This window comes from Rhea pennata, chromosome 1, assembly GCF_028389875.1.
Source record: "Rhea pennata isolate bPtePen1 chromosome 1, bPtePen1.pri, whole genome shotgun sequence".
NCBI lineage: Eukaryota > Metazoa > Chordata > Aves > Rheiformes > Rheidae > Rhea > Rhea pennata.
In genome coordinates, this window is record NC_084663.1 from 182,942,362 (window position 1) to 182,968,975 (window position 26,614).

Below are 26,614 nucleotides of genomic sequence, written 5' to 3' on the forward strand. Positions count from 1 at the left end.
GTAAAAATTTGTGTCTAGCAGAGCATTATTATGAGTTTTGTTGTTCATGCAAAGTTGCTGTTTCGAGCAAACGTAGCTACAGCTCTTGGCAGAATGGTTTTGCTGGAAGCTAGTAAGCCTAAGTGTAGAAGCAACTACATGGGGTGCAAGAATTACCCCATTCTGTAAACTGCTATTCAGATGTATTAGAAATAACAATGAACACACTTATTTGTGATATTCTTCACAAGGAAAAGAGAGCAGTCTTGAAATGCTTGGGAAAAAAACAAACAAAAAACATTCTCTTTGTAATTGACCAGCATATGGAGATGCTCTTTGGTTTCCCGTACATGCCTGTCTCTGTATCCATGAGATTAAAATCCAAAGAGTGAAGACCTTCAATTAGTCAACATCAAGGTTTGCGTCGATTGTGTTGCAGGTGCATTGATTCCATTGAAGCTCGACATTAGCGCACATGTGTCCTATTTCTGAGTAACTTAAAACATGGAGACTGTGAGGAAATACTGGATGAGAAAGAATGTCTGGCTGGAAGAAACATCAGAAACATCAGTCTCAAAAAAAGGTGTAAGACTGTCTACACAGGAAGGTAGGCTGTCTCCCCTGAAGACCTTTCTTTACCTCTTATAAGAAAGATGGCATTTTCTTTCCTTGATGTGGAAAGCTAAAGGATACAAAGGACGTTGCTACTGTTTTCGTAGTTAGATGTGACCTGCAAACTACTGGTGGATTATATAAAGAAGTGAAAAACACCTAGTTCTACTCTAATTCTTTCCACATTTTAAGATAAAACAACTCTTTAAGATCAACCAAGGAGTACAGTCTTCTTTTTGCTGTCTCTGTCAGTTTAGTTTTCAAGAGAAAGCATTGTTCGAGTTCAAATTCTAGGAGTGAAAGTCTGGTAAGTGGACTCATTGAGGATCTGGTTAATAGCTGGTACGTTCACATCAAAAGATAGTATCTCTGCTATAGAAGTATGTCTTAAGGAGGAATTAGGAAACTTTAATGTAAGTGGAGGAAGGAGATGGATGAGAAACTGTTTCAGGTGGTGCCAGGATTTTACACTTCCACTCCTCTAGTAAGAATGAGTAGCGTAAAACATGGTGGTGGCTGATCATTTGTGTCTCTAAGTTAGCATAGAAGCCAAGAGCTGACAAACGTAGCACCTCGTTTATCAATTTATCAGAGAGAGACCTTTCTTGGGTGGAAAAATATGGTTTCTGTGGCCTACCATGTGAATAATTGCTCCAAATACCATTTTGAAGACCCATAAATATTCCTGACAGCTCTGGTCATAGTAGTTCCTACTGGTACTCTGTTGCTATGAAGTCGTTGCTTTCTTTTGTTTATATAGTCCCCAGACTTATCTAGGAGCTTTCAAAGATAATTGCTGTTGAAAACAGTTTTGCTTGTTGGCTACACTGACGCTTTAGAGCACTGGTTAACTCTTACATGAAAATAAACTCTATTTTAGTGTCCTGAAACCTTTCAATAGAAAGCTTTCCGTACAACCTTGTGCTGCTGTTGTGAACTTACTCCTTTGTCTTAACAGTTTTATGAATGTGTCATTGAAAGGAATGTCAGCAAAATTGCAGTCAAGTGCTCTAAAATTAGAAAATATTTTTTGTCAAAGTGTGCGTTTCAGAAGGTCTCTAGTTACCTAATCAGATGAATACTTCTTACTTGATTTCTTTCATTAATAACTCTGTGGATGAAACTATTCTTTGTATCTTTTATTTTCCAATGTAAATCTTGTGTTTGTAGTCTCATCCGAATTTTTTTGTTTGATAGTTTTTTTTGTGTGTGCTGTTCAGTGGTTCATGTCACATCTTACAGGATGCTAATCTTGATGCAGAATAATAAAGATAGGGGAAATATTGTCCACATTTCACACATTTGAAACGGATAGTAAGATGTCAAGTCCAAATTTTACTGGCATTGGTTATATAACCCAGAAGCTATAGTTTCAGAATTGTCGACGTTCAGTAGCTTTCATTGACCTCAGATGATATGAAATGCTCAGTACTCTAGAAAATCTGGTTCTAGATGTTTTACAACAATATGAAAATGAATGTAAAGTCTGTTTTGTGGGTGCTGTTAACTTCATTACATTTCCTTCTCTGCTTCATTCACTGTCTGGTGTGTAGTATATGTGGCAAGGCCTCTTTAGTAAAAATATACCATAATTAAACATTTTACATAATATTGCTGAAGAGTTTGATTTCCAACACTGAGTGGCTCCTTGATTTGTACCTTACAACCTGTTGCCTTTAGTGTAAATCAGAGACATCACTGACATTAGAACAGAACCTCCTTTAGCCAGCTGGTTGTCTCTGGCTTTGAAGCATTGTTTTTCCTTCCTTACTACTCTCATTGGTAAAATGACAGATACTTTTTCTTGATACATATCAAATAATTATTTGCAATTTGCTATTGAGTGTTGATTAATCTAGGGTAGGCTGGAGTGAATTGAAGATAAGTAAATCCTTAGGCTTTCACATAGCGTGCTCTCCTAGCACGACTTTACAATTTCTAATTATAGGAATCTGTTTCATAAGGCTCTGTCATCTATGTAGTAGTGTGTCTGGGAAAGGAATATCCTATTTACAGCTTGTTTATCCATTTGAATTAATTCTAGAAGGAAGGTCTAATACATTTAAACAAGATGCAGGCCTGGCTACTTTTTTAGAGGCTTCACTGTGAGAGTGACGGAGCACTGGCACAGGTTGCCCAGAGAGGTTGTGGAGTCTCCTTCTCTGGAGATCTTCAAGGCCCGCCTGGATGCAACCCTGTATAACACGCTCTAGGTGACCCTGCTGGGCAGGGAGGTTAGACTAGATGATCTCCAGAGGTCCCTTCTGACCTTACTGATTCTGTGATTCATTTTAGATACTTGGAGTTAGCAGATAGCTGCACAGTCTTCTCTGAGTTATATATACATTTCAGTATAACCTGTCATGTTGAAGTTGCATAGCTTTCTTTGAAAATGTGGTGAAAATAAGTGTTTAGAAGCATGAAATCAGAGCGGAAGCTTAATCAAGTCTATAACAGTGTTATGTGCAGTCCTTGAACTTCTGTTTTATGTATGCATCTGTATGTTTTGTATGTTTTACAGCTTGACTGCTATGGGATATTTTTTCACAAGGAAAATAGGTCTGTGTTCTGACTGTAGTATTTCTGTCCTCTTGAATCTGACTCTTGCTCAAATTTTTCAAATTGTGCAACTTCTCATTGATAGTCTTAAATTGCTAATTTGTGTTTGTTTACACTTAATAAATAATAGCAGGTGCAAGAAACTGATTTGAAATTGATAGTCAAATTATTAATTTTTGCTAAAATGATAGTGTTTACACTTCAAAATATTCTATAGCTTTAGGATAGGCACTGCATTTGCTGCACCTATTCTGTAGCCAGTATACATTTTCTTTGAAGCATCCTTTGAATAAGGATCAGTTCTGAGGCCAGTTACACAATTTTGATACAATTTCATTATACTGATAATAGCAGTTAAACATGTGGTTGAATTTGAAACAAATTATTTTGTTACTCTAGTGATGCTTTTATTTTCTTAATGGAAGGGTGCTTGAGTTCCTCAAAAAGATTTGATCCTTATTGACACTTCCTAGCACGAAACAGCCTTATGAAAGTTAAGACCTCATCTCCAGGTCTGACTCAATCCTGCGTTTCTCCATTTCAGATGGTAGTGTGGTAGTTTCACAGTTTTTGAGATGCCTTACTGGGTTGTTAAGATATTCAAAGAACGTTACTTTTAAAATAATTTTGGGAGTTTGTTTTAATATTTAACTTACTACATTTGAAACATTCTAATTCATATCTGACTTTTGCATTTACAGTATCTTTTTTAACATGAGGCAGATCTTCTAATATTATTCCATAACTCCAAATGATTGTGTGCATTTACACTTCAATATGTAAATGTACACATGTGGTATCTTTCTAACACAGCAGTATATTTTTTAAGGATTAATGTTCTTTCTGTGACTTAGTTGCCATTCTGCTTGAGTAGTCTGTTCTCCACAGGGCTGGTTTTCCTGTACTGATAGTTCTGTCCTCCAAGAATAACTCCCATGTGCAAAGCCTGTTATGTACAGGACAAAATAATTTGCAGTGTAGACACTCAAGACAAAAAATGGTTAGTGTAGTCACACATGACTGAAGTGTTGCGTGGTTCAGTCTAAATTGCAAAACAATTGCAATGTGTATAATAAACTGGAAAATTTGTATTACACTTATATATGTCCTGAAAAAAAGTTGTCTTAGAGCAAGTGTGCAATATACATGGAGTTCACCATGTTACAAGTTGTTTTGAATGAGGATTACAAACTAAAAGTCATTTAGATAAATGGAGGATTTTTTTTTCTTCTGGAATTAAGTGTTTCAAATTGTCTGTACCTTCAGTGGTGTTACTAACATCAGGAAAAAGCAGCACTTGTTTTTCAGGAGCAGCTGTGCCAGTGCTAGCAACAGTGGACAGCAAAAGTAGTCTTCACTTATGCAGAGAGTTTTAGCATTATCTTGAGAGATTGCTCAGAATAAGATTTAGTATTAAGTCAAGTGTGTGCACATTATGCACACATTATTGCTGTGCAGCTGTAGTGTTTGGAAAGACATTATGTAGCTTCCTGGGAAGGATGCACAGAAGACACCTCCAAACCTAATTTAAGGAAAAAAAAAAAGTGCTCTATCTTGACTTTAAATTTAAAATACTGAAGGTATCTGACTCAGTATTGGATGTGTTATGTATTTAGAAGTAATTAGTCATTAATAGAAGGATTTGGTTGTAAGAAACTAAGTGTAAAGGAAAATATAAAGAACTAATAAAGCTCCTGTATCTTGTTCTTTCTGTGAATATCTACGATAAACAATGTTCTCAAACTTCTGTATGATGTAGATCAGCTCTAAATGCATAGATTGTTTGGAAGGCTATTTTCTTTGCCACTTGTGAAACGTGTGGACTGGTTGCTTACATGGACAGGAGTACATTTAACTTCCCAGGTTTGTGGGTTTTTTTTCCCCCCTCCCTGTTTCTGGTGTTTTTTGTTTTGCTTTGTTTTTAATGTGATATTGCAGAGCTCCTGTGTTGTGTGGCTAGACAGTCCTAGTAGCTCTCTAGTGAAATCCTGACAATACACTTTGAGGAATGCTGGAGTTGGTCACCAGCCAAGATACACCATTGGATTAGAGTTACAGAAAAGTAAATAGTAACAATCTTTCATGGGCTAGGCCAAGATGATAAGTTGCAAGCTGACTGAGAAGGTGTTTCTGCAGTCTTGAAGATGACAGGAGATTAGCTCGCCACTAAAAGCTGGTGAGGGATTTTTGGGCAGGTGCTTAGCAGGTTAGATCCAGAAATGCATCTGACTGAAAACTCATTGACATTTCGTGGCTGTTAACCCTTATACCCTTATAACACTTAGATAGCAGAAGTGAGTATTTGTGGCCAGTTGATTACTTTATAAGTCAAGCTGTTTCTGTATTTTAACGTTTAGTTTCAAAACAACATTTTCTTTGTGTGTTATACAAAATAAACAGCAAAACTGATCTTAGAGGAAAAATTGGAGTCTATATGTCTAAGATTTGTAGGAAAACTGAGGAGGTTTGTATTAAAGAGGGGGATAATTTATTCTTTGTTATCCAATTTCTGCTCTCACAGTGTGAGGTTGTAAAAAATCTTTTAGTTGATTATCATTTTTATTGTACTCAGTGTTAGCTATTTGCAAAATATAAGCTAGGGAAATTTTCTCTATAGGAGGGTAAATAGTCTTTTACAGTGGGAGTAATTTACCTAAATAATCTCTCTCTATGGGCTTATTCTGTGGTTCTCACCTTACCTGGTGGCACTGAACTGTATCAGTTATACAATAAGCTCTGGAGCAGAAGCTTTTCAAGTGATGCTAAGGAAACATGTTGCATTAGTATGCCACTTCCTTGAATAAAATTGAAGATATTCAAAAACCTGTGTACCCTCTTTCTGCCTTCCTTTTTACACTGACAAACCTGGAATGTCATTATCTCATATTTAGAAGTAGAGATGGGGCATTTTTGAAATGATAGAGGAAAATTGCTTAAAAAAACCCAAATTTACTAGGGTGAGGCTTGCTAAAGAGCTTTTTTGGTTTTTCTATGAACCATTTAAGATATCAAGAGTTAACACTGCTGAGATCTTAAATATTCTTTTAGTTTAATTTTTAGTAGTAAGCCATAAGAAATTGAATTTCTTCCTTAGGTGTTTGCTCATATGTACCTTCCTGCATGGGTACCCTGTACGAGCTAAACACAGACCTTTTGTACAGTGCAAATGTGCCAGCTGGCTCATGTTTGGTATGCTCTGTTCTTTGCCTCAATAAAAAGCCCATCTCAATTCGTGCCAATCACCTCTTGGCTCTAAATGGAACTGCTTCTTGTCTGTGTTAGGCTGTAGTGAAACCTTCTTTCTAATCTGTAGTTGCTGGTTTCTTATTTTTTCCTAGTTTGAATATGTGATTTTTTTTTTTTTTTGAGTTAGTTGGCAGTTTCTTTACTTGAAATTTCCCTCTCCTCGGTCTTTTTACCCAGAAAGTTAGTGGTATTTCATTCTAGGGGAATGAACCTATGTAGTAAGGCTGTACTAGATGTGATACAATAATAAAATGTGTGCCCCTGTTGCCTCAAAAAATCTCCACTCATAAGTATCTTTCAGAACTGAAGGTTCAGATCTAAGACGCTGTATTAGTAAGGACAAAGGCTCCACGTTGCAGTGTTGTGTCTTGGACAAGAGCCTAACCGGCTCCGAAAGGAGGATCCTCGAGTGCAGTGCTCCCGAGGAGCCTTAGCGAGGGGGTCCGGGTTCCTTGCCAACAGTGTGCCCATGCCTTTACCTTTAAAGGGAGGCTGTGAAGGCATCTCTGTGGGCAGAGGGAGTTTTGAAAGAGAAACCACCAGGAAATAACTATTTTGGAAGGTGGTCTTGCTTGTACCATTATTGTATCAGAGGGTTTTTGTTTTTGTTTTGGGGTTTTTTTTAGCTGTACAGTGTTTCTGAGGAAGCTGCTGTTTAAAATGGCACTGAGAGGAAGCTCAGAACCGATTCTTAATGTAATTTCCCTTCGTTATGTTGAGGGATCAACTCCTGCAGCTTTCAGCTTTATAGTATTGACTGGTTTTGTGTGTGTGTGCATGCATGTCTTACCTTTGAACCAAGTTCATAGGTACCCTGCAGGGGCCATTGATATTGCTGTTTGAGCACCTTTTTTGTTTCTTAGATAATGTGTTAGGGCTCCAACTATTGTCATAACGCTTTATGGAAAGTTTTTATATTTTAATCAATTTCCCAAAAGGAATTTAAAGTGTTCCTTCAGGGTGTGCACTAGATACTTGTTTCTCTCTGTGAAAGCTATTCCTGGTAATTTGATCACAGGGATTCTATCTGGTAATGCCAACTTTTTTTTTTTTTTTTTTTTTTTTTTTTCCCTTCCCTCTGGCCCAGGGCAAATGCCTACTACTGCCTACTACTGTTGAAAGACTTTGATAGTTGTCATTCAACTTGCTTATCCAGTCTATATCTATCCATCTTTTCCAGAACACAATGAATCTTCTGAAGATCTATTACAGTATTTTTTTTTTTTGTGAATTCTATAACTAAGGAAGTTGCAAACAGTTCTTAGATCATTTGGTAAATGTGACTGTATTTCAAATTCCCTCATAGATATTATCAATGGATTTTTTTAAAAAAATCTGGTCAACATCTCTTCTGCTCTGCTGGGAAAGTGATGTCTCAAACTCCAGCTCTGCCTCTTTTTTCTGAATAAGAAATGTTCTTACTCAGGGAACCAGAAAGTTTTGTTCAAGTGCCACCAGCTTTTACTGTGCTGGTGGTGGGAATTACTGTCAAAGTTGAACTATACTTTGAGATGGAAACAAAGGGATTAATTTATTTAGCTTTGAGACATTTATTTGCTACCCTTTAAGATGAATTTTTTAGGTCTCCGGGAGTCGTCTTCAAATAAGTAGTCATCTAATTCAAGAGAAATTTGCTTGTGATGAAAAAAGAGAATTGCTTCATCGGCTAGAGTAAGCAGTAGTAGTGCTATTCAAATCTGTAGGGGTAGGTAAAATACAGATTTCTGTACTGGGAACACAAATACATGTGGTTATCATTTAACTATTTTTAAAGCAAATGCTGCAGAAAAGGTCTAAATTTTGTATAGTATTTCACAAGTCATAATGTTCACAGTGGAAAAGTTTTTTTTTTTTTTTTATAAATGTAAGTTACTGGATATGGTACAGAACTGTGAATAGCTATTCTTTAACAAATTACATTTTTAAAAAATGATAGCATGCAAAATATTTAAATAGATTCCAGTATGCATGATTGAGGCTTTCTGTAATGAAACAGTCAAAGTGGTTTTCTAAAGTGTCATTTTCTTACTGTGCTTTAATACCTGTAAGTGATCCACTTGATGTGTGATGTTTATGGGCCATTTTAGTGATTAAAATGTCATGCAACACACTTAGCACACAGGAGCAAGTTTATATTACATCTCCGTTTTCACTCTTCCACACTGTTTTGTCTGCTCTTTTTCTGCTGGTGATGTTCAAAGCATGTCTCATTTGTGCAGATATGTATGATCTTTGTATTAGTAAAGTCCTCTCCTATAGTAACAATGATTTTTTTCTAATAAAATGAAGCATGTCTTTCAAAAAAAATTTCTGGGACTCACCTGAAGATTCAACACTAATACATAACTAAAACAGATACAAATTTTCTTAACACAGAAAGACCTTTCTATCTGTACCTACAGATCAGGAGCATATTTTGTTTAGACATCTTTATGGATGCACCTTGAAACCTTGACATCTCAGAAGTAGTATTGAAATTTTCTTTCTGGTGGTTTGCCTTTGAAAACAGTGTGGGTAAGACTCTAATCATACCCTAGGAATTTAGAAGGCAGTGGCTCAAGTCTGTGCCTAATGTTAAATAGGCTTATTGCTTCAGAAAGTAACTACAGTATATTTTAATCTTTGTGCAATAGAAACACTAATAATTTCTTACTGATTTACAATTGCCATACAATTACAGTAACTGAAAAAAATACTTAAATTTAGCGATTAAGCTTGCTAATTTATCAGTCACTTTTTTTTTTTTTTTTTTCAGGAATAGGCCATTAAATGTAGTAGCTTAATTCTGGCCACTATATAGTATGCTGCAAACCTCTTGTTTTATTGCTATTGAGAATTATATTCAATTCCTTTCCTTACAGTTGTGGTTTTATTGAAGACTGAAATACAGTAGTATTCTTCAGAAGATTGTCATTGAAACAAAAGTCTGTTAAAAAATATTTTGCCCAACCACTGTAATATTAGGATATATACCTCAAGGATTACCCCAAGGTAGGTAATCCTGCCCCTCTACTCAGTCCTAGTAAGACAGTGTCTGGAGTACCATGTCCAGTTCTGCGCTGCCCAGTGCAAGAGAGACATGGAGCTACTGGAGCAAATCTAGTGGAGGGCTACTGAGATAATATCTCTCATATGAGGAAAGGCTGAGAGAGCTGAGAGTCTTCAGCCTGGAGAAGGGAAGACTGAGGAGGGAACTTACCAACATGTGTAAGTATCTGAAGGGTAGAGAGGATGGGGCCAGACTCCTCTCAGTGGTTCCCAGTGATAGGACGAGAGGCAGTGGGCACAAACTGAAACACAGGACATTCTGTCTGAACACAAGGAAAAACTTCTGTACTGTGAGAGTAACAGAGCACTGGAACAGGTTGCCCAGAGAGGTTGTGGAGTCTCCTTCCTTGGAGATGTTCAAAAGCTGTCTGGACACAGACCTTGGAAACATACTCTAGATGACTGTGCTTGAGCAGGGGTTGGACTAGATGATCTCCAGAAGTCCTTCTCAAGTTCAACTGTTCTGTGATATTTTTACTAAATTAATGAATGCAGAGAGTTCTTGAGCCTTTTCTTTGAAAAATGTGAATCTTTGTGCTGGTGAGTTCTTGGCTTTAACTACATCTTCTTCCACTAAATATTTCTCCTCACCCTTGATCCATGTGTTCTCTTCTTAAAATCCTTTCTGTATTGCTCTCCTCTTTACTTTTTATTTCTTGGACATTTCATTCAGCTTATATTTTGCACGGAGTAAACAAAGTTTGAAACTATCAGACTTTTGTAGTCCTAACATCCCATTTTCTATCCTCATGTTTGTTTTTGTGTGTGTGCACGTGTGCTCTATTCCTCTCTCACTTTGTCTAGCTTAGGAAAGATTTCTGTGGCAGGAGTCGCTTGGTGTATGGTGTAACATTGCCAATTTTTCCAATAATGACTGGTCCATAGGTGCCAGCGTAATAGCTTTGACGGTAGAAGAATTCTAGCCATCAACCATTTATGAGGAAAACAATTTCCCCTTGTGCTGTCCCTTACAAAAGAGGATACAATGTATTTTGCAATATTGATGATCTGATGAGTAAAAGCTAATGCTCACAGAACAAAGTAGTCTAGAATTAGGCTTAAGTAAATTTTTTTGCTTACAACAAATGAAAAAAATACATATATAAAATGTGTGAGTATGTATGCACACAATTGCGTACGTATGATAGTTATTCCAGTTTCAGTTTGTATTTCTCGAATACTCATCTGAAGATATAACTTATGAGATAACGTAAGTTATGAAACTATCCTTGCAATGAAAATAAATTACTAAGGATTACTGAAGATCATTCTAGCTTTTGTGGAGTTTTTACTACAAGTAGTACAGAGTGTGTAAGATGCATTCTTAACTTCTAAGATTTTCATAACTGTCATGAATCCATATTGGTTTATGAGTGCACGCAATTTTAATCTTAAGATGAAGCAAATATTAGGTATTTAGAAATACCTAAAATTACTATTTCACACACTTTGAAGGAATGAGTATTTAACCAGCTTGTGTGGAAAAGATTTGGGGGTTGTTTCTTTTTTTTTTTTCCAAAGTAAGATATGAAAGCTTCTTCATGTTTTAAGTAAAGAGATGTTTCCACCAGTAGCAAGCATTTAGTCTCTGTGGTATTTAGTGGCCTTGAAATTGGCCTCGTTCTTGTCATAATCAAATCTCGGGTTTTGCTATGACTTTTGTAATACCTTAAGCCTTTTCAGGATACGTGGCAATGAAATGACTGAAACTATTTTTTCTGAAATAGTACCATTTGAAATTAAATCATGGTCAGTCTTATGGTATTATTTCCAGATTTTTGTTTGCCTTTTAGAAATTTAAAAATGATGTTCATGAAGAATTTTGTAGTGTTTTGGGGGGTTTTTTGTTTTTTGTTTTTTTTAGAAATACTGAATTTTAATGCCTCTAAGAGAACAGTGGTACAGAGTGGAGATGATAAACCAGATTTCACACAGATTTTAGTGCTTTAATTGTAGTTGCTTTGAACACAGGAATTAGAGTAGCAAAGGATAGTATTTCCAGAGTGTTTATCGAGCCCTGAAGTGGCATGTGACCCTAGAATTATTTTCCTAATTTATTAGCAAGAGACTGAAGCAAATGTCGTTAAGTAGAAAAAAGGAAAAAGAATGATTTTTCTGAGTGAGTAGTCACAGGAAACAGATATTTTCATCAAGAATGTCTGCAATAATCTAATCTATCTAATTAACTGATTTATATTTTTTGTAGTTGTTGCTTTCACTGAATGCTTACAGTATTATCCAAATACATTGTTCAAACTACTTTTCAGAATAACAATTCCAGCATGCTTCCTTGGACTGTAGAAGCCAAAACCACTGCAGAGTTGTGAATTTTGGAGGAACTTCGCATCTTTTGCTATTTTCATGCTGCAGTTTGCTATCACAGCAGGATTAGAGGGTTTGATTTCACTGTTGCCATAAGCTGGTTGAAGACCATTCCGCAAGCCAAAGTGGTGTTCACACCTCCTCATAGCCCCAGGTCTGCCAGCTCCCCCTTCGTGCTGGAAAAAGCACGTGAGTGTCTGTACTCCATGGTGGAGCAGGGTGGTCAGTCAGTCATAACCCTACCAGCAGTTGCGAGCCCTGGCCCTAGCGCAGGGGTCAGGGTGAGACCGCTCTTTGGTGGCCACATGGCCTTCTCACAGTCGAGCAAAAATTGGTATCGGTGTTCAGAGTTTGGTTTGGGAGGCGTGTGTATGCGGTCTTTTTAAAGCAATAGACTTTTTCTTTTTTTTTTTTCCCCCCTTTACGTGCAGTTTGTTTTCAGTATAGCAAAGCTGACTGATCACAGCAGGAATTTGAGTTTATTAGTACCAGAAGAGAATAAGTTTGGGAGTACTGTGAAGTTGCAGTGAAAAGCAGTAAGGAAATACAGCCTCTGCTATTCTACATATATATTGCAAGCTTGCTATCTGAAGAGATGGTTACTACTTATTTTCAAGGATTTTATGAGGAGGTTTAAGATTTCTTTTAGCAAACAGATCTGTGAGGCCAAAGAGCAATGTAATTCAGTTACTTGCCTTTGTTTACTGCTGATTTCTTAACATTCCTTTATAATTATGAAATTATCTGAAGTCTAGTAATACTTTTATATATTTGATGAGTTTTTTTTAACCAGAAACCAGTATTTCTCATGAGACTTTATTTATAAATTCTGTTACACTGTTGAGACTTTTATGCTGGCTGTGTGTGACTTGTGTGTCATTCTCTGCTCTTTGAAACAATCATTTGGCATTTCTTGCCTATTATGCCAAATTAGATTGATTAAAGTAGTACCTGTCAGATTGAAAACTTATCTTCAAGAACAAGTTTTTTTTTTTCTCTCTCCTGTAAGAAGTATGTCTTTAAGCAGTGTTGCATGCTTTATCAAATCCTACTTTTTCCTGATTTTGCTGACTCTCCCCAGTCTTTATGGGTTTATTCTTGCAGCTAACTTTTTTTTTCCTCCCACATAGGATCATGTTATTTTTATCCATTGAGGTTTTAGGTGAAATCTATAGATAGTAAAAATCTAGTTGGTGAATGTAGCCATCCCTATGTTCATAGTAAGATCTAATTTTTAAGTCCATTCAGCGTCTGGAGTATGTACAAAGATTATATTTCTTCCTTTTTTAGTTCCAATTCTCTTTCTGTGAGAAGCATGTTACTTGCTAGACTTGCAGGCACATGTAAAATGATGAATTGGAACAGTTCATTGTTATGAAATGCACAGATACTAACACTTGTGTATTGTACAGTGTGAATTCAAAATTGTATGTCTGAATTTTGGGACTTCCATCTTGCAGTGTTCAATAAGTGAGATCGTTGACGAGGTCTGATTTCAGAAAGTATTAGCCTTAAATTTATTTCTTTTTATTTTGTAACATAACAGGATGCCCTCAGTTTTCTAGGCAACAATACCTTCTTAACACATTGAAAAAAGAAAAAAAGAAATTGTTCTGTAGTAGTACATAGCCAGCCAGCCAGCACCACAGAAGTCTATTCTATGTTATTCGTATGAGAAGGTCATGTTCAGTCTTCTCCAAAACACCTTTGTTAAATAGTTTTTAACTATACAAATTGAAACAAATAACTTGTATGTATTTGGGTGGAGAAGGGAAGTACACCTTTTATGAAGGGTACTGATCAAATGCACTTAATTTTTGGCAGCTTATTGCTGAAAATAGTGACACCTTTTCCCTTCCATATCACTTAAAATGGGAGATCAAAGATAGCATATGAAAGGTGAAGTAAATTATATGAGGATCCCTCAAATATTGTTCTAAAGTAACTATCTTGATTCTCAAATTTTGTCCAATATTTTTAGTGATACTTGTTAATTTCTGTATATACAATAGTAAAGCAAATCTTTTAAGTTGATGCTTTTTAAATATAGGTTTCCACAATCCAAGAACTTGTTACTGGTTATGAAGCCTCTTTGAAAACTTGTGACCTTTTTAGTCCATGTGGTAAGTTTCTTTACACTTATGTTAATTTAAACTGTGTTTACTAATATTGTTTATATAGCAGTTATCAGTAATTTTTGGAGTGCTGCTACGTTTTGCAAGAAAATAGTTATTACAACTTTCAGCAATTTTGTTATAATGTATTCATTTACTATGTTTTTCATGCCTTTTTGTGTATATTTTGCAGATGAAGTCTTCAGCCTTACAGGTTACTATGATTTTGTGTGTTTTGTTGCAGAAAATGGAGAAAAAGAGCCTCCAACGACACTACTTTGGGTTCGATATTTCCTGGCACAGCACTTTGACAAACTTGGCCAGTGTTCTTTGGCCTTGGATTACATTAATGCTGCAATTGCAAGCACTCCAACATTAATAGAACTGTTCTATTTAAAAGCAAAAATTTACAAGGTAAAAGCTAATGTAGACATTTGGAGTAAATAAATTATTAAAAAAGAAAGCCCCTATTAAATTAGTGTGAATGTGTGGATAGTATTTCAGTTTATGATAGTTGTGGGCACTAGTTTTGGTGTGGGTCATTTTGTGCATGGTTCTGTCAGTAAGAAAATGAAAACCCCTTTGTTTTGTTAGATTTTCTCAGAGCAAGTCACAGCTTGCTACAAGTTATTTTCAAAAAAAATTTTTGGGAGTGGCAAGGAGGAGAGAGAAGATATAATACAGTATTTTTGATATTTTTTAGGGGAGAAATACCAGTAACTGTGGATTTCAGTAGTCAGTCAAAATCAGGTTTATGCTGACAGTCAACTATTCACTTTCTCTCAATAGCATGTAGGTAATCTCAAGGAAGCTGCCAAATGGATGGATGAAGCACAGTCTTTGGATACTGCAGACAGATTTATCAATTCTAAATGTGCAAAATACATGCTGCGGGCAAATATGGTGAAAGATGCAGAAGAGATGTGTTCTAAATTCACTAGGGTAAGGTAGATTGCTTTAATGAAGAGAAAATTGCCTCTGACACTATATTTTTCATTCTGCTAAATTTATCTATTTAAATAGTGTCCATTGCTAAGATATACTTGTCATAATTTTTATTTAGTAGTAAAAAACTGTATGTGGAAATCCAGTAAATACTGAACAAATGGTTATTCAAAAATACTTTTCCAGAAGTACTTTTGTAATGCCATAATTGTAAGTACCTCTGTAGAAATGTATCTGCTAGATATGTTGTTTGCAAAACCTACTGTTTTCCAGTAATGCAGTCTGAGCTAACTGTACAGGAATGTGCAAGCTACAATATATATAATGATTTAACTTCAACGTGCATGTAATTTGGACTTGAATATTTCATTCTTTACTGCTACAGAATAAAATTTCATAAAGAAAACTATTCTTAGAAGGCAGGGTAAGCACTTTAAATTCTATAATCTTCTTGACTTTGAACAAAATTTAGATATGCCAGGTTTCCATAATACTTATGTAACTAAACATGAAGACAGTTGGTGGAATTTCCTGGTGCATATGCATAAACTGGACTCCTTAATTCTTCTTGATCTCAAGTGAGAAAACATTTGAAAGTGAGTCTGAGCTATCTAGTTATTTGTAGGAACCATTGAAAATCTGCCTCCTAGAACTCGACATGTATTCTTGGCTGAGGTGCCAGAGCAAAAAATGGAACCCTACATAGATGCTTGCAATAAGATGGGACAAATCTCATCCTAAACAACTTATATGAAAAATTAAATGTTGTAAGTTGACTTGTTTTTTCCTTGTATAAAAGCTGTTTTGAGAATTTGGTGGCCAGCATTGCTGATAACATGTTTACTTCACTTCCAGTTTGTTCTTGATCTAGAACACTGGAATTATAAAGAATATGTCAGAATTCTTTTTCTCCCCTTCATAAAACATCAAGTTTAAATCTAACTTTATTTAGGCTAGCAAACTAGTTCTAAACAAATTTAGAAAGTCTTCAGACTACAGGAAAAAGTGGTAAGTGTATTTGTGGATTTTTAGACTAGTGGTTGCACCTTCTCTGACAAAGGAGAAACAAAAAAAGTTTGCTAAAAATGGAGGCAGAAAATAACATTAATTTTGAAAGTCTTCAATTTATAAAAGTAGGGCTGCATATATAAGCATGAGGTGCTTTAAATAGAGAGAGAGAGAGAGAGAGAGAGAGAGAGGGGGACTCCTACCCTGTTCAGATAATTATTTATCTAAAGATAACAGATAACTATCTATTTCTTTGTTTTGGGGAACATAGAGCATCACAGGTATTACTCTGAGGCAGCTGGAAGATTATAGCCATTTTATATTATATTCCAAGTAGCTGAAGGATTGTTTCCTTCTAACAGCCTGAAACTAGTAGCCATAACTAAAAGGAGAAACTAGTAAAATACAATGACAAAAAGTGATAATGGCATTTATTTCAGGAAGGAACATCTGCTATGGAAAACCTAAATGAGATGCAGTGTATGTGGTTCCAGACTGAATGTGCTGCAGCTTATCAAAGACTTGGGAAGTATGGTGATGCCTTGAAAAAATGTCACGAAGTAGAGAGGGTAAGTAGGTGCTAACACAATCTCTCTCTTCCACAGGATTTCTCATACATTGATGAAAATACTTGCTGATGTACTCAGCATAGTTTTCTTTGTGTGTAAAATTTCTAGGATAATGATTTTTAAAACTGGTTAGTAATTTATATTTTAATGTTTTATATAACAAATCTCCTAGCTATTACTTGAAGAATTGTTATTTGAAGTAAAAAAGATTGAACGTAAAATGTACAAATAGTTTCATATAGGAAATGTGACATTAACTTTATGCTGTCTTTTGTTAATTACTTTTTATCAGAACAATCACATTTCATTTGTTTTTAAAGAGTATTTTAATAATCTCTTTAAATTTTTTGTAAGCAAAATATGATTTTTTGGGGTGATATTTTCACTACTGACAGGCTCTGTTGGACAATCAATATTATCAAAATATTACCTGTAAATAATTATCAGTTGTTACTTTATTATCCATTTTAATTAAATGGAGATAAAGTAAGCCAGAATAATACCTAAGACTCTTCTTTTTCTTCCTTGAAGCATTTTTTTGAGATAACAGATGATCAATTTGACTTCCACACATACTGCATGAGAAAGATGACTCTTCGTGCCTATGTAGACCTTCTGAGATTAGAAGATGTGCTCAGGAAACATACCTTTTATTTCAAGGCTGCTCGATCAGCAATTGAAATCTACTTGAAGCTACATGATAATCCTCTTACCAATGAAAGCAAAGAACAAGAAGTGAATTCAGGTATCTAGACTGTAATGGAGGCTCATATGTGTATGACACAAATAAAAACTTATTAAGCTAAATAAGTTACGTGCTGTAGAATCAGTATCAGTTGTAATGTACAGCAGTTTCTCCATTTTTCTGTCTTTTATGATTTTATTAGTAACTGAAAAGAGATCATGGATAGTATATTATGGCTTGCTTTCTCTCTGCTGTTCTCTCATCGTCTTGTAAAGTTAGTACAGGAATGAACCTAACTATAGTTGGAGTATCTGGGAAGAGTGGCATTTCAGAATCTAAGAGGAAAAAGTTAAATTGAATTTAGCCATTTATCAAAGGTCCGTTTAACCAGAAGATAGTTGAATGTCATTAAAAATCAATTGCAAAACGTGATAGATATATTTTGTGGGAAAGCAATCTATGAGTTGCTGTCAGAACTGGATTTTCATCAAATTAATTAATCCTTGATCTAATAATAGGAGTGAGCACTGCATTGCATTTCATTATTTTTTCACATAACTTTGGGACTTAAAACTACATAGGTAAGTGTATTAGCAAAATTAATACATTTGAGAAATCATCTGAAACTAGTATTAAATGGAAAGCAGTTTTTCTTAGAAAACCTATTAGGTGTGGTATAGAAATCTGAGGACTTGTTGGCAAATCTGTTACTATTTCTTTTTCTTTTTTAAAGCTAAATAATTGCTGCTTATTTCATGGCACGGTAGCTAGTATATTTAATGTTACACAATCGCTGCAACACTCAATGTTGATAAAAGGGACAAAATTAATATATGGCTTTTTGTAAGGGGAAGGAGATTTGACATGGGAAATAAAGTTAAACTAAACCAAAAATGCCACTAAATGTTACCAGTACAATTTTATCTTTACTTTAGAACTAAGTAATAAATTTTACTTTATCTCTCATAAATGTATATATGTATGTATATAAGAAGATGTATTTTGTATTTTTGTATGTAATGTAAGATAGGTGTGTGACAGGATCTTAACAGAGGTCTATCCAAGCTGAGGAAGAGCCCTAGAAGTAGTAAGTAGAGGCTTAGTTTATGCAGGCGTTCTGAGTTGGGATTGAGTAGTCTTATCCACAGAGAACACAGCACTGTGTCAGTGGGGTAAAAAGGACTTAAAGGTCTGCTGCTCCTCACTTCCAAGTCTTAGGACACTAGATGGCCCTAGCACAGGCCTGGTGGAGGTAATGATGCTATCAGAGCCACAAAAGGATGCATTAGCCCCTTAATAGCCCATTCTGTTTCATGCCCACAGCATTGGTACAGCTGATATTCTCAGTGAAGTGCTAAAGACGACTGACTGGCAGAAACTGTGGTGTTTTTTCCAGCAAAACAAGTCAGGTCAATGTGACAGCAGGGAAGTAAGAAAGAAGACTGAATGGGAAAGGCTGAAGGTTCCCCACTGACCCGTAGGAAACCATGTTTCATTTATTCTGATTTCACGCAACTACTTTTTGCGTGAAAAACCTCTTTGGTTTATCTACGTGTTAGTCCAGTCTACAAATCTGAACACAGCAAGCAGCCTGACCTCTCTTATAATGGCCCTATTAATACATAATAATATTTTACCTCCCCCTCAGTGCCAAGCAATATCACAGTTTTTGATTGTGTCCAGTTAGCTATGCACTTTCTGCACTGTATATTTGGCTGCATATTGGTCATGTAGACACCCTCAGGAAAGATAGCAGACTTGCTTTAATACAGAATGTAAGTCAGTCATGCTGTTTCTGGTTATTATTAGAATGAAGAGCTTAGTTTACCTTTGAGAAAAACCACTGTCTATTTTTCGAAGGTAAAACTTGTATAGATGTAACAACTTCATGTAGTAGTTAAACTTTCAAATACTTAAGGCTTATTCATGGCTTATACAAGGCTTAACTATGTAAGAGAAGATATGCAAGAACAAGTGTGCTGTAAATAGTATTAGAATAGTAATATTGGATTATGCAGTGACGTATTCTGGCAAGAGTAAAAAATGGAAAGGAAATTGCTGTAAAAGTAAGTAATTTTCTTGCAGGGAGAAGGAGCATAGTAGCATCTGCATGTAGTTTGAGAGAAACAAGATTTTTTTTTTTTTATGGAATACTGATTCTCTGGTAATACAGGTTAGATTATCTATTCCTTTAATCTGTAGAAAATCTCTCAGCCAAAGAACTGAAGAAAATGCTTAGCAAGCAAAGAAGAGCACAGAAGAAAGCAAAACTTGAAGAGGAAAGAAAACACGCAGAAAGAGAGCGACAACAAAAGAATCAAAAGAAAAAGCGAGATGAAGAGGAAGAGGAAACTAGTGGACCCAGGGAAGAGCTAGTTCCTGAAAAACTAGAAAGGGTTAGCATGGTGTTACTCCTTATATTGAGTTCATGCAATTACGATAAGGGTACCTATAATATGGGATTGCTGTTAGGTTTTTCTAAAAGAATCCAGCAGTCTTATAAAATCATTTTTGCATGCAAGAATATATTTTTTTAGTCTTACCTCTACTTATACTGAAAAGTACAATTTTTCCTCTAATTTTGTAAAGTTCAATATTAATAGTGATATTATTTCTTTAAATTCTAGGTGTTCCAATGTTACTCATTAAGACAGAAATGGAATGAAAAAATAATTCCTGTCCAAAGGACTCTATTGGGTTACATATAGTAAATAGGGAAAAATAACAGAAATGTGATTGTAGTACAGAGTTTGAAGACTTGAGCCAGCACTTTTCTGAGCAAAAAGAACTATTTCTGTTATCAGATTAATTTTTGAAGGTCAAGCTTGTTCTGTCAGCTGGTCATATTTAATTGTTACCGAAATGCTAAATTATAATACAGCTAGTCAAATTATATTGCAGTGCCACAGTTAGCAATGATATTGCCTTTTTCAATATGAAATCTTGAGTAAGTACTCTTAAATCTGGCTGTTAAAAATTTTTTTTGTTCAGTTTAATTGAGAAAGCTATCAGCAGTTCTCATTTAGCCTCTGATTTAAATGCTCTTGATATCAGAAGCTGTCATCAGTCTGTCTCTTGTCTGAAATTTATTTTAGGTTTAACTTTATGTGTGTTTTCATTAAAACAGGTAGAAAATCCATTAGAGGAAGCAATAAAATTCCTTATACCACTTAAGAATCTTATTGGAGATAACATAGACACACATCTATTAGCATTTGAAATATACTTTAGAAAAGGTAAAGTATTGCATAGTTTTATTTTTACTCTACAGACTTTTAATCCTTCAGGGCAGCCTGTGTTACCCAACTGTAGTCCAAAATTAATGTTTGGAATGGATACCTTCTTTTCTACCTTAAGCAGGGACTTGCATCATATCAAGAATTAATAGAGGAGATATTTGGGAAAGCTCACAATGACAGGTCATTTTTGTTAAGCCACCAGTAGTTTACTTTAAGAGCAAAGTAAGTTGGTAGTATACACTAATAAACACTGTAAAAGATATTTACTTACAGTGTGAATTTAAGCATCGTGGGGGGGGGGGGAGTGGAGGTGAGGTGGAGTTACTTATGCAGTGTTGCCAGAGTTTGAGCAGTAGAGACTTCTGTATTCTTAAGTAATTTGGATCAGAAAGGTGTATCTTCTTTCCAGTTCTGTGTAGGACTTGATATTTCCAATGTTTGTGCTAGATTTACTAAATAAAATAGTAGTTCATACAAATAGATGCAAAAAGTTACATATTCTTAGTCTCAGCATGTTTTTGTTTTTGCCTACCCACAGGAAAGTTTCTTTTAATGTTACAGTCTGTCAAAAGAGCTTTTGCTATCAACAGTAATAACCCGTGGCTACATGAATGCTTGATTAAATTCTCTAAAGCTGGTATGTATGCAGGAAATACATATGTATACATAAGGATATGGAAAGTGAAATATATTCATGGACATAACTGGATGTTATATGATGTAAAAATATTCTTCAAAAACAAACTTACAGCCAGACAGATAAACATATATGGTTTATTTTGGGGGTATTACCTAAGGAAATAGAGATTGTGCTATGCAGTGTCCCATGTATGTATTATACTCCTTCCTTCATTAATCCACCAGGTGGACCTAGTACCTCATAGTATTCATACCTCATACTTTCACAGAGGAATAGGGGTTCCAAAGATCCTTCGAATTTTACAAGCTTTAAGAAAGGCTGATACAGGAGAATGCTTTGCTTCAGTCAGAATCTTACTTTTTGGTTTGTATTAGGCAACAGAAGATCTACGTGGCAGGAAGCTGTTATGCATACTTTATCTACAGATGCATCTGGATGCATTTATTGAGCGCTTAATATCAGTTAAACTTATGAAATTATATAAATGCTTGTTCTCCTGCATTTTAAATGCAATTAGACTTTTAGAAGTTTGTTAGTAATAGTTGTGACATGGGAAAAAAAAATAAATACATAGAACATGAACAAACACGCTGGAGATTATAATTGCTTAAATGCATTACCTTGTTTGCTCTGAAGAAGCACTACCAAATCAAGTATTTTATTTAGTCACATTAATCAGTTTAAAAGTCAGACTTAAAGCCTTGAAGATTTCTTAGGAAATAAAATAAATAACAAATTGGTACATGACACAGCATTAAAGAAAGCTGATTGTATATTTTTTGCTGGCTTCATCCCAAACTAGGTGATAGATAAAATCACTCTTGACTAGCAATGTGTTTTTTCTGCAGTGTGTGTATATACACATATGCAAAATGAATGTTACTCAAAAAATGTAGTCAGAATCAAGCATCAGTTGATGTTTCTCCAAAGTCAGCTTGTGGTGACTTTAACACCGTTTTGAACTATCACATTTCTTTCTGCATACAAACTCAGAAAAAAGTAGTAATTGTTTAGCAGTGATGTTTATTATTTTGCAGTATTTTCTGATGTCATTTATGTGACTTCTTTGTTTCTCTCCCACTTACCTTACCCCTTCTAGTATCTGATCATAGTAACCTCCCTGAAATTGTGAACAAGGTCCTAATTCAAGAAATGCAGAAAATCTTTGTTTATAAAAATCTGGAAAGTTTTAATGAAGAGTTTCTCAAACACAATGCTACCTCCATTCAGCACCAGCTATCAGGTTTGTTTAATATTTTCATGTTCTTGAAAATAATATGATTTAAGTGATTCAAATGTGTATCTTTCTCTGCATTCAACAAATCATACATAAACTGGAATGAACTAGAAACTCTGGATGTTTTTTTCCCCCATGTTAAAGTTATTTTTTATTAGCTGCATGAGGAACATGCCTCTCAGCTCTAAAAAGCATGAATAAATCACCAAACCACCACAGATAATCAAACATGGAAGCACTGTCATATCTCCTGTTGAAGCTCCCAGTGCTGAAATAATTAGAAAATATAAATTGTAAGTGTTTAGCCCTTCTGATAGAAAAGATTTTTGTTTTAACAAGTGATGCTTTTCCCTTATCAGCTGGGATACTTCTGTTCCTACTTGTACTTTTGTCATGTAGCAACATCATGAATAAAAATATAATGACTAGAAAAAATATAAACAGATTTTTAAGCCTTTTTTTAAACTTCTATACCATGACCTCCATAACTTTAAACAAACGTAACTAAGTTGAATTTAGTATGTGTCTTGACAGTGATAATCCAAATATATTCACTCTTGCAATTTCTGTTCTGAAATCTTTCAGATGAAAAAAATGCAAGAGGTAAAGTTTTATTGATTAGGAAAAGAAATTTTAATAACTGGGGAAGCAAGTTGAACAACAATGAGACATTACACTCAGGGTTTTCATAACTTCAGGTGAAATTATTTTTAAGACTTCTGCTCTTTAAAGTAGATAGTGTAGTACACTGTGTCTGGATTTTGTTTTTCGGGAAAGGATAATGAATGGCATGCCTGCCTTTTTGTTAAGGTAGGATTTTAAATCAAATTATGGTATAAGGAGGAACACAGTATTTTGCAAAGATGACTGGGCCAGTTCTGATGAATTGTTTGTGGTCCAAGAAGCTGTATAGTCACATTAACACAGTTTTACTTTTCAGCAATGCTATCTAGTCCAGGCAAAGCACCAAACTTACATCATTGCTTTCCCTGTACCTAAGCTAGTTCTTCCAGCTCCAGGTTACTAGCTCTGGTTGACCTTACCTTCTGCCATACAGACATACTAGTCTGAAGTTCTTCTAGAATGCGTTCCAAAATTGTTCAATAACTTAGTTGTTCTGTCAGTTCACCTAACTCCAGTACCTTTCAAAATAATTCAGAGCATCTCTGAGAAAATGTCTTTTAACCACTTCCTGATTTGTAGGATGGATTTTATTTTGCCTGCTGATTTGAAGAGCTTAGTCATCAACTTACTGTTTACATTTATTTCCTGACTGTTTTGACATGTCCTTGGTTAACTTTTCATTTTTGTAGAAGCACATTTCTTGTGTTAGCTATCCTTATGCTCCTAATGAACTACAAAATAGCTTTTAGTTTCATTAATGTTAAATGATAATAAAGCAGGAAAATATGATGTATTGAAGAAGTCCTGATTCACACTGATTTATAATTTTTCAGATTCCATGTGTATATGTGCAGGATTGCATTTAGCGGTGTTAATATCTCAGTACTAGTTTCTTTCTTGTGATAGGTGCAAAGATGATGTATTTCCTGGACAAATCAAGACAAGAAAAAGCTATTGCCATTGCTACAAGATTGGATAAAAATATGAGAGACAAAAATGTGAAGGTAAAAGATAGTTTTATTTAGAGCTGAAAGTATATATGATCTTAAATAGCATGTACTTAAGTACACATCCTTTGTGTTTAGTGATAAATTAATAATATTTGAAAGAACTGTATTCTTTCATAATATTTGAAAGAATGTTATTTTTCTCTAGTTAACTGTAGGAGATCTAAATACCAACAGAGCACCTGAATTTGCTCATGCCAGTATCGTTTAACTGTGTCTCTTTTTGGTAATAAAACAATTGTAAGTTGTATTTATTAACTGTTACTTTTGTTTCTTTAGACATTAACAAAGGTTTCTGAGGCACTGCTTGATGGCAGTTTTGGAAGCTGCCACACTCAATGTGAAGAATATCAAGCAGCATGCCATAAACTGTTTCCTTTTACATCTGCCTTTATGCCTGCCACAAACGAGGATGATAGCAGCATTGCATCCGTGAACCACACAGCCATTAACCATGATGTGCTGTCTAATGAAATTTGAAGTAGTGTGTGCAAGCCTCTATGCGTGTGTCTATACATACTCACGCACATATATACAAAACTCTGACTCTCATCACATACGGACTGACTTGGGTACAGATCAGGCTTACTTTTCCAGGTTGTATTCAAATATCTTTAACAGGTATAAAATGAAATATCTGGATAGTTAAAATGAAATGGAGTATGCTATTTTGTTTTTTCTCCCAACAAAAACTGCCAATATTTATGTGAACATTATCCTTAATCAGCATTTTTCATGTTTATACATGTACAGTTTTAAGTCTTTTAATATTCCATCAGCTCTCCCCAACAAAAAAAAAATCTGTGGATATTAAAGACTGCTTTCACCTAAGTGTTGCTACATATGCATATAAATGTGATCATATCTTGTTAATAAAATTATCATCTGAGTGTTTTTAGCAGATTAAGACTGATGAAGTGCTGCTTGAATTATCCTCTTCATCTGTACTGTTTTGGGGTTTTTTTTTTTTTCCCTTTTTTTTATTATTTTTCTTTGGTCAGTTTGGTTTCCTTTTGGAGCACAGTGACAATGGAAGTTTTGGCAGTTTGCATGCTTTTGTCAGTTGTGTGTCTTATATGGAACCAGTGTTGATGGATATGAAGATTAGGTTTGTGTAAAAACAAAGTTTTTTTTTTTTTTTTTTTTTTTTCCTGAAAACTATATTCTCTCTACCTTGTGTTCTATAGTTATTGTTTCCTTAAGTTTATGGGCAGTTTAACTTTTTGAGTATTCTCAAGCATTTCCCCGAAAATACAATGAATTTGACACTGTTGTCTGCCCTTTGTTTCATCTTCCACTTTCCTCCTCTTTCTTTTGATTTCTTCCCATCTGTTCATGTATTGACACTTAGTTTGAAAAAGCTACTCCAGTTTTGGGCAGATGCATAAGGTACAGTAATGGGGAATATGGTTCTTCTCTCTACATTGTAAAAATTCACTGGTAAGTTTACTGTATTACCTCCATTAAAAGTCTTAGCTGCAGACATGGCCAAGAAACTAGTACTTCTCTTGCCTAAATACTATTGCTTTAGGTGCTGCAAAGCAAATAGTATGGGAGGAGTGTTTTTATATTAAAAAAAAAAAAAAAAAACTATTTAAGGGAGCACAAAGAGGCTGACTACAAATCACAAGGAACCTTTTCTTACTCTGTATTCTGGTGCATTAACTATTAAATGTACAACACGTCAAAATGGAAGTCTAAATCTAATATAGCTATTTAAAGCATAATATTGCTGGACAAAATGGCTACATATGACAGCTTTACATTCTATAAGAACTGCTATCAAAACATAACTATACTGTGGCTTGTACATAAAATCAGTTTTCTGGAAACTGTAATGGAATCACTCAATCAGTTTGTTTTTATTTCACTGCAATGTAAATAATTTCAGTAATATTAACTAGCCCCTCTAAGGCAAATACAGATTCATGGAGAGGGGATTTTATTAAGACAAATAAACTGTTCTAATTAAAATTGTCTCCTTTGTGTGTCATCTGTTTAGATTCAAAATTGTTGAATGGAAAACACTGTAAAATATTGCCAACATATGTTATGCTGTAATAAATTATTTTGTACACACTTGCCTTTGGTTTGGAATTTTTGCGTATTCTGTGGACATCAAACTTCAGCCTGTTTCATTAGTTTATCCAGAAAAGACTGGTATCTCACCTGTACATTCACTGAAGGTTTAACGTGAACTCTCTGATTAAAAAAGTGTATTTAGCACATTGATACGCATGTAGAAAACATACTACTCTGAGAAATACAGGTTAAGGCATTTTTGTTTTACATATTCACCATGTCAGTTGCTGTAGAACAATTTGTTCAAAGGTATCTCAAGCAGGGAAAGGTAGTTGACCATAACCTGATTGTTTTGCTTCACTTGCACCCCACAAGTACTTTATTGGCTGGTGGAAGGGGCAGACATTAATTGCTTCAGTCTTTCTGTCTTGCATAGAGATGACCCTTTAAGTTGTTAGAGGTTGAATCTAGGCCTTTGAAAGAAGGCTGCAGCAGTGAAAGAAGGGTAAAAGTCGCATTTGAGCCATCTGGAATCCGCTAGCTTGATGCTTTAAATCAGACTCCAGCAAAAATACCTGGAGTAATTTTTCAGCAGTTTTTGTCACTTGAGAAAGTAGATTAATGACTTTGATTTTTAGACTTGTAGAGTTCTAGGAGCTCTTTTGAGGATTCCAAAAATGTAAAAATTGATTTTCCTTTCACCCTGTGGGTATTTGTCTTTTTTCTTATGAGACAAATAAGCTGTCTGTGTTTTCTTT

The 26,614-nt window shown here is 35.0% G+C and overlaps 1 protein-coding gene across 12 annotated transcripts in view; it reads left to right on the plus strand.

Moving 5' to 3' along the window:
- NAA16 (N-alpha-acetyltransferase 16, NatA auxiliary subunit) overlaps window positions 1-25,808 on the plus strand; it is a 70,809-nt gene extending 45,001 nt beyond the window's left edge. For 11 of the 12 annotated variants that reach the window (XM_062566934.1, XM_062566936.1, XM_062566938.1 and 8 more), the window contains 11 exons: window positions 13,817-13,889; window positions 14,125-14,294; window positions 14,670-14,822; window positions 16,274-16,402; window positions 16,934-17,147; window positions 19,290-19,483; window positions 20,215-20,323; window positions 20,865-20,963; window positions 22,066-22,209; window positions 23,734-23,831; window positions 24,114-25,808. In XM_062566934.1, coding sequence (XP_062422918.1) covers window positions 13,817-13,889; window positions 14,125-14,294; window positions 14,670-14,822; window positions 16,274-16,402; window positions 16,934-17,147; window positions 19,290-19,483; window positions 20,215-20,323; window positions 20,865-20,963; window positions 22,066-22,209; window positions 23,734-23,831; window positions 24,114-24,314 — 1,584 coding nt within the window. In that variant the 3' untranslated portion in view covers window positions 24,315-25,808. Of the gene's footprint in view, window positions 1-418; window positions 489-13,816; window positions 13,890-14,124; window positions 14,295-14,669; window positions 14,823-16,273; window positions 16,403-16,933; window positions 17,148-19,289; window positions 19,484-20,214; window positions 20,324-20,864; window positions 20,964-22,065; window positions 22,210-23,733; window positions 23,832-24,113 lie in introns of those variants that run through there. The other variant, XM_062566946.1, reaches the window with a different exon arrangement.
- Window positions 25,809-26,614: the final 806 nt, after the last annotated feature.